General features: G+C 39.2%; 1 protein-coding gene across 1 annotated transcript in view; it reads left to right on the forward strand.

Moving 5' to 3' along the window:
* Positions 1 to 12,098, forward strand: part of LOC127522497 (nucleoprotein TPR-like) — a 25,182-nt gene continuing 13,084 nt past the window's right edge. Inside the window, exons 1-25 of the mRNA XM_051912555.1 lie at positions 1 to 203; positions 733 to 837; positions 928 to 983; positions 1,083 to 1,179; positions 1,919 to 2,022; positions 2,137 to 2,301; positions 2,399 to 2,491; positions 2,583 to 2,663; positions 2,749 to 2,836; positions 3,657 to 3,797; positions 3,954 to 4,048; positions 4,154 to 4,351; positions 4,433 to 4,540; positions 4,660 to 4,880; positions 5,050 to 5,210; positions 5,312 to 5,439; positions 5,743 to 5,891; positions 6,648 to 6,810; positions 9,490 to 9,624; positions 9,710 to 9,850; positions 10,077 to 10,245; positions 10,332 to 10,504; positions 10,586 to 10,738; positions 10,837 to 10,953; positions 11,056 to 11,259. Of these exons, the coding sequence (XP_051768515.1) occupies positions 53 to 203; positions 733 to 837; positions 928 to 983; positions 1,083 to 1,179; positions 1,919 to 2,022; positions 2,137 to 2,301; positions 2,399 to 2,491; positions 2,583 to 2,663; positions 2,749 to 2,836; positions 3,657 to 3,797; positions 3,954 to 4,048; positions 4,154 to 4,351; positions 4,433 to 4,540; positions 4,660 to 4,880; positions 5,050 to 5,210; positions 5,312 to 5,439; positions 5,743 to 5,891; positions 6,648 to 6,810; positions 9,490 to 9,624; positions 9,710 to 9,850; positions 10,077 to 10,245; positions 10,332 to 10,504; positions 10,586 to 10,738; positions 10,837 to 10,953; positions 11,056 to 11,259 (3,396 nt within the window). The 5' untranslated portion in view covers positions 1 to 52. The remainder of the gene's footprint in view (positions 204 to 732; positions 838 to 927; positions 984 to 1,082; positions 1,180 to 1,918; positions 2,023 to 2,136; positions 2,302 to 2,398; positions 2,492 to 2,582; positions 2,664 to 2,748; positions 2,837 to 3,656; positions 3,798 to 3,953; positions 4,049 to 4,153; positions 4,352 to 4,432; positions 4,541 to 4,659; positions 4,881 to 5,049; positions 5,211 to 5,311; positions 5,440 to 5,742; positions 5,892 to 6,647; positions 6,811 to 9,489; positions 9,625 to 9,709; positions 9,851 to 10,076; positions 10,246 to 10,331; positions 10,505 to 10,585; positions 10,739 to 10,836; positions 10,954 to 11,055; positions 11,260 to 12,098) is intronic.

Raw genomic sequence — 12,098 nt, forward strand, 5'->3', positions numbered from 1 at the left:
TCACATATGACGTAAGGGCAGCTAATGCTAATGCTTGCATTGAGCTGGAGAGATGGCGGCACTTCTTCAGCAAACACTGGAGAGAAGTGAGATAAACAAACTGCCGAAAGCCATTCAGAACAAGCTCGAGAAGGTTCTGTCAGAGCAGCAGACGGAAATAGACTCGCTGAAATCACAGCACGAGCGGTATAAAGCAGACTGTGGTGAGTAACGGTAGCAGGCGGGCCAGATAGTCATTCAACAGCTGTGTGTCTTATAAAGTAGTGTACTGGCTGATTAGACAACATGTTTAGGCATTATAAACGCTTTTATACAGATGAAGAACAAGTTGTCTGGGAAATTATTCTGGAGAGGCTAGTATCTTCTGCACAAATTAACTGAGTTAGCAAGTAGACTAACTCTACTTAAGTTTTTTGGTATAAATAGTTAACTAGTTAATACTGAGATGTAGTGGCAGACCAAAGAAAGTTTTTGGCTCACGTTTGTCTGTTTTGCTGTCTTTTCCACTTAAACAATATGTGTGAAATTGGCAGTCCCCTTGATGCTGAGATAAACAAGATAATGGCTAACCATATAACGCCTTCCTTGTAAATTTATAAATCATTATTAATTAACTCATCTTGTTTTATTTTATTTAAATTAGCAGTCCTAATCGTAAATGAAGTGTCAAAGAGCTGTTGGTATGAATTGTCCCAGTGAAACATGTTACAAATATTTGTTTTTAATCAACAGAGCAACAGTACTTTAATCTTGAGAAGAAGCTAGCTGAGAGTCAGGAGCAGTTCTTGTCCCAAAGTAAAGAGTATCACAGTATTAAGGAGGAGAACAGCCGTCTCTGTAAGTACTATGTTTATTTTGTTTTTATATATGAATTGTATTGACACTAAACTGCTGTATAACATGAGTCTTCTTTTGCTTCTTTTAAAGCCGAGGAGCTTAAGAAGTTGAAAGATATAGAGGAAGAGCAGGGAACAACGCAAGAGGTAACTATTTGAGTTTCTCATCTGTCATGCTTCATACGGTCCTTAATATTTTGAGCATTTAAAGGTGATTTAAATATCCCAATGTTTTTTACATTTCAGAGTACGCCACCAAGAGCCAAATATGAAATTGAGGCAGAAAACCGAGAGCTCTCACGGATGCTTGAGAAGAGATCTCAAGAAGTGGAAAACCTCAGTGGTATGGCACTGTTATTTACATCAGTGATCAAGGTTGTCATTGACTTTGGAGTTTTATTTTATTAACCATATAGGATTGCTTTCATTACTTAAATGAGGACTTAGAGGATTTTTTTATTTGTATATAGTGTTGTTACTGTACAGAAATTTGGCTATTATATGTAACAAATTTAATACTGTAGCAAAAACTAATATGCTATTGATCAGAGTTCTTTATAAAAATGAAATGTCAGTGTTTAGATTTATTAATTTTAATTAAATATTGCTTTGTTGTTCAACTAATCTGTCAATCAGAAATAAATTCAAGTTTCTCACATGTGTTTAGATTTATTTAATCTATCAAATATTTATTTTATTCAAAATTAGCCACTTTTTTGTCATGTCAAAAAATTTGTTAAGAAGTTGTTGATTTCAGCAGATAATATTTCTGATTCAGTCATCACACTGAAAAAAAGACTGAGCACATTGCAGTGTGAGATATAATAGCGCATAATGTGTTCTACTGCAGTTGAGTTGGTATTTGGTACCAAAGTACCAGTATTTTTAAAAGGATAGTTTACCTAAAAATAAAAATGTACTCACCCTCAATTTGTTCCAAACCTGTATGAATTTCTTACATGTACATTCATACAGGTTTGGAACAACTTGAGGGTGAATAAATTCTGTCATCACTTTTCATTTTTGGGTTAACTATCCCTTTAACGTGTAATTGCTAACATGTCTCTTATGGTCATATACAGAGGATCTCAAACGTCTCAATGACAAACTCGTGGAGACGAGCACAATCAAGATGGAGCTCCAGCTTAAACTAGATGAACTTCAGTCATCTGAGGTTTCCATTCAGGTAACCAGTGACTCTAATTTAGCTGTTATTTGGTCTCTGATGAGTTAATACATCTGACCATTCCATATTTTGATTTGGTTATTTAAATGATTTACTGTGTTGCTTTCTTGTCAGCATCGTGAGAAACGAATGGAACAAGAAAAGGAGCTTCTCCAGAACCAGAACACATGGCTGAATTCAGAGCTGAAGAGTAAGACAGATGAGCTGTACACAGTATCCAGAGACAAGGGCAAAGAGATCCTGGAGCTCAGGTGCTCTTTAGAGACCAAGAAGGAAGAGGTGTGAGGAGTTTTTGAGACTCATATTTATATATTGGGCTGTATTCTTATCAAATCACCTATCTGTATCAATCATATACTGTATATGTCATAATCAGGTGACCAGACTTCAGGACCAAGTGAACACGCTCAAGAAAAACAATGAAAACATGCAGAAGAGTACCGAGGATCTGATGAATAAACTCAAAGAGGTTCACTATCAACTTCTTATTCTTGTTTGCTCTACCCCTCGACATAGGAGAGAAATTTAATTAAGGTGTGTTGTTTGACTTATATTTTTAGGCTAAAGAACAACGGGCCTCCATGGAGGAAAAGTACCGCAATGAGCTGAATGCTAACCTTAGACTCTGTAAATTGTACAAGGTTAGTAAATGTTGATATTGGTTGTGCAGCGTTCGGTGTTAATGTGTGGTATGATTAAAATCTGAATCCTTTTGTTTGTTCACAGGATGCAGCAGCAGATTCTGAAGCCAAGAATGCTGAATTGAACAGAGCTGTTGAAGAGCTCAACAAACTGCTGAAGGAGGCGATGGAAGGTTTGAACAGTTCCTTGTAATGATTTTCCCTCTAAACATTTCTTGTGTTCAGAATAAATGGCTGACTTTTAAGTTTTCTTGCAAATTAAAATGCTTAAATTAGTATTTATTTATTTAGCTTATATATATATATATATATATTTTTTTTTTTTTTTTAGCTTATACATATTTAATTCATTCCTGTTGCTCAAACATTGGAACATGGCGCTAGCAACGCTAAGCTCATGGGTTTGAATAAATGTTCGATAAAATGTATAACTTGAATGCAGTGCGAGTCACTTTGTGTAAAAGCAGCTGCCAAATGCGCAAATGTTTAATAAATTAAATAAAATTCTAAAATTTAATATAAAATAAACTTACTTTCTTACTTTATATTTATTTTATCTTTCCATTGGTTATTTTACGCAAAAAAAAATCACATTTTCTGCAAATGCCTACCTATTTTTTTTTTTTTTTTGTCATGTCAATTTTTTTTTATGATGGTTAAAATTGTAGAAGATATTATTTTCTGATTCAGTCATTACAATGGAAAAGGAAGGTTGAGCACATTGCATTGTAGGATATAATACATAGCATAGTGTGTACTATTGTATATTGTGCTTATTGGGAAATGTAGAAGGCCAACCAGGTAATGAAAAACAAAACCTATGCACAGTAGGTAAATACTGCAAATATAGTAGTAATATCAGTAGTATTGTAGTATGCTTTTCTGACCATATCCATATCCATTGTCATTGTTTTGTTTTGAGTGTTTACAAATGTTCTCTCTTTGCCTCACTGTGAATGTTGTGCTGAGTTTAAATGCATCTTCCATCAACAGCAAATAAAGGCACAGAGAAGAAGCTGGCAGAATTGCAGGGTGTGAGGGAGAAAGCAGAGTCTGATCTACATGAGAAGGTCAGGAATCTGGAGAAAGAGCTGGAGAATGCCAACACACGCCTTGCAGAATTTAAAAGGAGAGGTAATGCACGCAAGCACAAAAAAAGTTTGTCAGTTTTTGTTTTAGGCTGAATCTTTTCAGTGTACTTGGATTATACTTTTTATGGGTTTGTGCCAAATTTTCGGTTGAATCATGTCATTGTGCAAGATTTCAGTCTGAATTTATGTACTTCAAAAGGTGTTCCAGCTCTCACAGAAGAGGAGCTGACAAACCTCTCGCCAACTGCAGCTGCAGTGGCCAAGATTGTTAAGCCGGGCATGAAGCTAATGGAGGTATAAAATGTTTATCACAAAATAATTATCAGTTGCCTGCATTAGCATGATTGATTTTAGTGATATGTAATGTTTATCGTGTATTTTGTCTGTATTTGCTCTCAGCTGTATAACGCCTTTGTGGAGGCGCAAGACCAGCTGCACCTGGAGAAACTGGAGAGCAAGCGTGTGAACAAGGTTCTGGATGAGATAGTTCTGGAGGTGGAGACCAAAGCTCCCATCCTGAAACGCCAGAGAGAGGAATATGAGAACATGCAGAAGTCCATGACTAGCCTCTGTGCCAAACTGGAGCAAGCTATGAAGGTTTGCGCATATTTGAGATTGACCATCATGTTTTTTGCCGACTATCAGTAGATGCTAATCTGTCTCTTTTCTCTATATCAGGAGGTCCATCGGCTGCAGAAGGAGACAGATGAAGCCAATAAGAGAGCTTTAGGGCTAGAGAGAGATAATCAGAGATCAAAGAGACAACTAGCAGACATGTCTGAACAGGTAAGCCTCTTACAGTAAAAATTGAGATGAAACCCCTAGATTCAGCCTCAGACAGCACAGTAATTCTGATCACAAAATCTACATGTATTTCCACTATTTTTTTTTTTCTTCATATTCAGGTAAGTGTGCTGCTGGTGGAGGTGGAGGAGGCACGTGGTAATCAGGTGGTGCGTGAGGACTTGAGCTCGGCTGTGAGCAGCAGCTCTGAAGTCCAGGGCTCACGGCAGGTGGCCTTCCGCAGCGTCCAAGAGCTTCAGCAGCAAAACCAGAACCTTCTGGCCCAGATCAGAGACCTGGAGGAGCAGAGAGAGAGGGATCAGAACCAGGCTAAGACTGCCAGGTACCGGCCTTGTGATCTTGGGAGTGACATAGAGACCATAGGAATAAATACACACATTTCATCTTAGAGAAGATCTGCCAGAAGAGAACTTTTATGTAATTTGCCCTGCTATTTTTCAGTAACACTATGAAGATCAGTAAAAAAAAAAAATCAGTATCTGCTCTTTCAGACAAACAGAGTTGGAACAGAGTCTGGAGAAAGTTCAGAAGGAACTGGAGCAGATCAAAGAACAGCAAAACCATCAGAAGCATCTGGCTGACTCTGCCATCCGACAAAGAGACATGTATCGTATCCTGTTGCAGACAGCCGGAGTTGAGCTTCCACCACAAGGTGAAAATTTACCCCTTAGACCAAAAGGCCTCTGCTTTTTATTAGCTTTTGATCCAAATTTGAAAATAAGTCTTAACTCATTCGCCTGTGGTTGTGTTTAGGTTCAGAGGCTGGGTCTCAGTCCACCACTCCCAACAGGCCAGGACCCATGTCCACCAGATCTACACCCCTGAGGTCTGCGGCTTCAGAATCTGTCCAGGCAACTCAGGCTAAAGCAGCACTTAAACAGGTTAGACAGATTTACTCGCCTTGCTTTTCTACTTTATAGAGTTCCTTCAAAAAATTTTTTTTTTTTTTTTTTTTGTCATTTTCTTCTAAACCTGTATGCTTTTGTTGAATGGAAAAGAGCACCATAAACATTCGGCTAGATTGCTCTTTTTGTGTTTCAAGTGTTACAGGTTTGGAATGACATAAAATTGAGTAAATTATGACAATTTTCATTTTTGGGTAAACTGTTCCTTATAAAATGACTCTGTAGCTCAAATCTCATTTGGACATTTAATATTAACCATTAAACTGTTTCACCTCATAGCTTAATGATGCCTTCATAACATATAAAAAGGAGAAGGCAGAAAACGACAAGCTTCTGAACGAACAGATTGAGAGGCTTCGTGGTCAAGTGTCTGATCTGCTTTCACAAAAGGCTAAACTTTCCTCTCAGCTGGAGTTCGCATTTAAACGGTGAGCACTTTTCTGAAATATCGCTGTTTGCAGGCAATCTGAATAAGTTGGATTTTAATGTTTTTACCTCACTTTAACATGAGCAGTCCAGCCACAGCTACAAGTAAATAGTTTGTTGCATGTGGCTTTTATCTTTACTTATTTACAATCAACATTTCATACACAGAACATACAAACCTTTTTACCAGAATATTATAATTAAGATCAGCTGCAGATTTGAGATTGCCCCACTTATTATCACGTTACATTACGTAAACCTCGCTGCAGACCAAGACGATATCAATCTGCTGAATTCCTCCACATCTTGTAACATTCTAAAACAACATTCAGAGGCAATAAATACTACTTTAAGGCAATTATGAGATAATGCGTGTGTCGTGCGTGCTTGAAGACTGTCAATTAACATTAGAGCACCACCTTCAGGCTGAATAACGCAAGGTCATTAGACCTCTGCCAAAAGTTTTCTGCATGTGTTCAGTGAATAGAATATAAAGTTTATGGTCAGGAGCTTCTACTGATTAAGATGTTAATAATGTTATGGGAAAGATGCCATATAGGAATTTGTTTTGAATATAATATCCTTATTTTATAAATTAACTTTAATTTTCTCAAAATATGGTGAACTTTTTGTAGTGGTGTGTAAAAATACAAACTGAATTGACAAATAGAACATTTTTAAATAGTTTGTTTAATTCAAATTCCATCTCATGATTTGAAAAGGATTGAATTCTTAAAATCTGAATTGGTCCATGGCAGGTATGAGATGCTTCAGGAGAATGTCAATGGCTTTCGAAGAGAGACTGAAGCCCTGAGGGAGAAGAATCAAAAGATGAGTGCCACTCATCAGAGACATGAGCAAATCATTCACACAATGACTCAAGATCTGAGGGAGGCCAATGAGAAACTAACCATGGCTGAGGTGAGAGAAAGTTAAATACTATATAGACCATCAGCAAACTAATATTCAATATTTAGGGCCTGAGCACAGATGGTGTGAGGACCCTATTGTAATTGCTCAGTCAGTTCTTCTCTGAAATGAATCGCATTTTTGAGGGCCTAAACATGCTCAAAATCTCATGAAACTTTGCACACGCGTCAGAAGTGGTGACAATTTTCTTCTGATATGGGTTTCAGAATTAGGTGTGGCAAAATGGCTCGATAGTACCACCTACAAAATTTCAATTAAGGGCCTTTCTCGCTACGTTTCACGTACAAGTATGAAATTCGGTAGACACATGTTACAGCCCAATAACTACAGAAAAGTCCCTGGGTGCAAAATCTGAAAACCCAACAGGAAGTGAGATATTTTGAATTTCAGTTTTTGCCATTTCCAGGCGTTGTACTTTAACAAACTCCTCCTAGAGATTTTATCAGATCAACATCATATGTTGTCAGTCTAATCTTAAGGCCTTAGCGATGTTTAATTGCAATGATCTTGAGTTTTTGCTGAAGGGTGTGTGGTCGTGGCGGCCTGACAAAGACTGATGTTTCGCCATGAAACAGGAAGCTGTTGAAATTCAGGCATGCAATATCTGATCTGCCCCAAACTTCACATGTGTGATAAGAGTCCTGGCCTGAAGACATCTACATGCCAATATTCAGTTAGTCATAGCGCCACCTGCTGGCAACAGGAAATGGCATGCTTTGCACTGTAATTCACTCCCATAAACACATTTAAATATGCCATGAAGTACCAAACATGCTAGAAACACGTTAAATCATGCAACACTTGGCTAAGTGCTAAAGTATGCGATTAACGCCACGAAACAGGAAGTTGTTGTAACTCAGGCATACAATGTCTGATCTGCTCCAAACTTCACATTTGATAATAGTCCTGGCCTGAAGACATTGATGAAGTATTTTATCTATCTTAAAGAAAACAATTGTAGAATTAGTTTGCTTACTATAAAAGCCAGAAGTGTTTTGAGGCCTCATGGCCTGCGTGACTGTGATTACAAGGGTCAGATGTATCTGAGAATTTAGCTTGACCACTAAGCATATTTTGCTGGTAGTTTTCCACCAGACAACAGGAGGATGTGAAATGAATAAGATCATTATTAAGGGTGTCCAGGGTTTTTCCTACATTGAAAACTTTTTGGCAGCTGCCAAAATGAATTTTTGTTCAGCCAAAGCCTTATTTGATCAGTTATTGAGAGTTGTTTATTAGTGATGCAGATGATTGCTGCGCTGACGGACAGAACGAGCAGAGAGATCCTCCCTCGTGCGCGCGAACTCTCTCTGTCTTCAAAGTAAGCACTGTCTTTGCACTCTCTCTGTCTCGCACATAATAAATTAAATCAACTGACACGATGCTAAAAGTTCGGAAGACCGAATCCATGTTTCACGGGGCGCATTCGGAGAATGTTTTTCCTGAATAACCGCTGGGTGTGAATAGTGCTCAAAAGAACGTCACCTCATCTTCTCTGACAGGCGTCCCGCACATGCAGCTGACATAAACCACACTTTCAGTAAACAAAAAGAAAATCCTATCCAGTGATGGTGTTTTCTGTGTTGACAAATCTTTTGCGATGTCCTAATAACAGTCGCGATTCGCACGCAACGCGTCAACGTCCGCTAATGTCTGATTTGCGACCTAATGACTAATTTGAACAGATTTATTTTAATGAATCATTAAAACAAATGATCTGCCCACACGGTCTATAACGAATCATTTACTCGAACAACTCTGAAATGAGAACATAAGTGTGCTTACCCCATTTAGCAAGAGTGGTTAGTAAAATTAGCCTTAATAATCCACAGTATTTTCAGGTTATTTAAATGACAATATGTAGTAAATTAGGCCTACCTATAAAATCAGTTTAGACTGGAGTGAGGTGAAACCAGAACAAAGCAAGATGTTGTTAGCTAGGTGCATTCAATTGTATATGGTAGAAATTTATTGTATTATTAGTTAATGTAACTTTTTAATGCTACTTTTTAATACTGATTATTAATTATTATTGTTATACATACCAAAATAATTGTCAGGTCTAGCAAAGAAGCATCTTCTCTTACAAAGCTATGAAATCACAGATTTTTTTTTTGCAAAGAGGGCAAGAACGAATTACAGTAAGAGTGACTGGTACTTTATTGTCAGTATTGGGCTCGCAGATCACGTGGGTAGGGCACTTTTTACTGTTTGTGTGGATGACCATGTCTGTCACCACCAAAGACCGTTTTTGACCGTTTTACCGCCCTGGGTAGAGAAATTCAGATGTGGAGCTGGCATCTCACTTTGTTGCTTGTCAATAAAATTAAACTCCTGGGACCTGGAGCTTCGACTCTGAGAGTTTTCTTTGAGACCAGAACTGAAGGAACATTGAATTTGCCACAACAACATCTACATGGCAATATTCAGTTACAGTCAAAGCGCCACCTGTTGGCAGCAGGCCAACAATCACTTGTGGCACTTTGAAATTACTTTGCCATAATTCTCCTGTATTTACTTGCTTTCATGCGTGTCACCCACTGTTCACTGTTTCCCTAAGGCCAACGGGTGGTGGTGAGCCCATGTGCGAGGGGCCCTTTCATCGCTGCTTGCAGCTTTTGTCAATTTTATTTTTTTAATTTTTTAATTTTATTCTTTTCTCTCTACCAGTTGCGCGTTGAGAATATCCGTAAGGAACGAGACATTCTGAAGCAGGTGGAGAACAGACTGTCCCAGGAGAAGGAGTCTGTCCTGACCGAGCAGCGGGGCCAGAATCTCCTGCTCACCAACCTCAAATCCATTCAGGTACAGCTTGTTTACATATCCCAACCAACTTTGTCAAAGCACTCTTCTCTTTGGCCTTATTCTTAATTTCCTTATTGTATCACAGCTTATGACGGAGCGCTCTGAGACTGAGACCAAGCAGCGCTACAATAACCATATCCAGCGTCTGGAGAAGGAGATTATCCAGTTAAAGAAGAAACTGGAACAGGAGGTGGAACAGAGACACGCACTGGAACGCAACCAAGACGTAAGCTTGTAAATTGACTTCCTTTTTATTATGGAGGATTTACAATAGTCAGCTTGTTGGTTTTTGCAGTTGACTTGTGTCAAACCTCTACAACCAAACAAGTGGACCTGTCTACACTGTCTGGACCTGTCTAAACCTCCACAATCAAACCTCTACAAACCCACAAGTGGACCTGTCTACACCTAAGAGACTTGTTGGAATAATATGTCTCATTTCTATTGGCTAGGCTCAGCTGCTGGAGGTTAAGAAGCAGTTGGAGGCACAGACAGCACTACATCAGAAAACTAAAGAGCTGCTAAGAACTGCTGAACAGCAGGCCACCTCCATGAGACAGCAACTGAACAACGACAACCTTGGCACAGCACCTAAACAGCCTGTCAGGACGTTACCCAGAGGTAAACATAGAAATTAGAGAATGTAGTAGTGAGTGTCATATAATTTCCAGTGCTGTAAAAGACAGTATTGTTTCTGTTATGTGCAGTTTCAGCTCCTGGCGTTCCTCAGCAGGAGGTAGATGAGCTCCAAGCACGTCTACAGCAGGCTGAAGAACAGAACTCTGACCTGAAGGAGCGTTTGAAGAATACCACCACCAATGTAGAACAGTACAGATCCATGGTGCTCAGCTTGGAGGAGTCTGTAAACAAAGAGAAGCAGGTAATAATCTGCTTAAACCTGTTCAATTGATTTGTCCCAAGTAGCCACAGTACTAAAATTTGTCCTGTTTTTCACTTCTAGTTGGCTGAGCAGGTACGGACCTCCATTGACAGCCAGCTGAAAACTGCACGGGAGTTGAACCAGCAGCTGGAAGCCCGGCTGCTGGAAGCAGAGAAGGAAAAGCTGGAGCTTCAGGAGGAGAAGATGAAAGCTGTAGAGAGTGTTGAAGAACGGGTAAGGAATGCACACGGATGGCACGTCAATATTTTTTGTAGCTGTTCTCTATAGGAAATTTATGAAGATTGAAATTCCTTCTTTTGGCTGCACAACAGGTGAAGGAACTGAAGAGGAGCGTGACGGACATGCAGACAGAGCTGCAGGATGCCCTGCAGAGAGCTGCGGCAGCAGTGGCCCAGGAGCAGAGAGCCACACAGGATAGCAAACTACAGGTGGGCGTGACACTCCTGGATCAAGTCAGGATTGTTTCTTCACACAGCTACCCACTGATTTTCTTGGATGTTTACTCACCTGTGTCTTATTTCTGGCCCAAGGCTAAGCTGGCTGCAGAGGCTCAGAATAAATATGAGCGAGAGCTCATGCTGCACGCTGCGGATGTGGAAGCCCTTCAGACAGCCAAGAAACAGGGACAGTTGTCAGCGCAGAACCTGAAGCAGCTAGAGGATAAGGCTCAGAAAGCTGCATCTGAACTGCATCAGGGTCGCACAAACTGGGAACACCAAGAGAAGAGACTGAGGGTGAGGTCTTGTGGTTTGCAAAGGTAGAAGAATATGAAAACGAACCAGCTGATGCAAAATTATGTTAGAGAGTCTCACAGGCCATTATGAATGAAATACTATGTTTAGGGGCTGAGCACCCATGGTGCATAGGCACCTACTGTATCCGTTGATAAGAAGTGTTCTTATTATTCTACTTCCTCCTTCCGTTCTCAAGTCTATGGCAGCCCATAGAACTGCTTGTGGGAAAGCTATGAAATTTAGCGCACAGATAGAGGAGACGTTGGAGATGTTGGTCATTTTGAATTTTGGTGTAAAATGCTTTATTTTATGAACACATTAGCGTATCGTTACAAAACCTCTGTGTGTGTGTTATCCGATTCCGGACCATACCCTGAAGGTACTCTGAAGTTTCAGAACAGTGCCAACTAGTGTTCAAAATTTATGGAAAAAGAAAAAAATAATAATCCTTGAGTCATTCTGAGAACAATTATACCAATTATGCCATATTTGGTCAAAATTGATGTCCGTAAGCATTTAAATCACATTACTAGTGATTGATTGTATTTTTTTTTTTTTTTTTTTTTAAAGATGTTTTGACTGAACACGTCTAAAAATGTCTTAAATTACTCATTGCTTCAGTTGGTCTGATGCTCCCAGACATGCCTTGTATAACTCATCATGCCATTTTTGTGCTTGACCCCTTAATTGCTGCTTTCGGCTGTATTTAGCCTTGACTTTATATGCATGAATAATCATTGCAGTGTTTGGTAAACCGCTGAAGTGAATTCTTGGTCATTTATTTAAAGGGATAGTCAAAATAAAAAAGAAAATTGTCATAATTTACTCACCTTCATGTT

The sequence above is a fragment of the Ctenopharyngodon idella genome, chromosome 2, assembly GCF_019924925.1.
Source record: "Ctenopharyngodon idella isolate HZGC_01 chromosome 2, HZGC01, whole genome shotgun sequence".
Taxonomy (NCBI): Eukaryota; Metazoa; Chordata; class Actinopteri; order Cypriniformes; family Xenocyprididae; genus Ctenopharyngodon; species Ctenopharyngodon idella.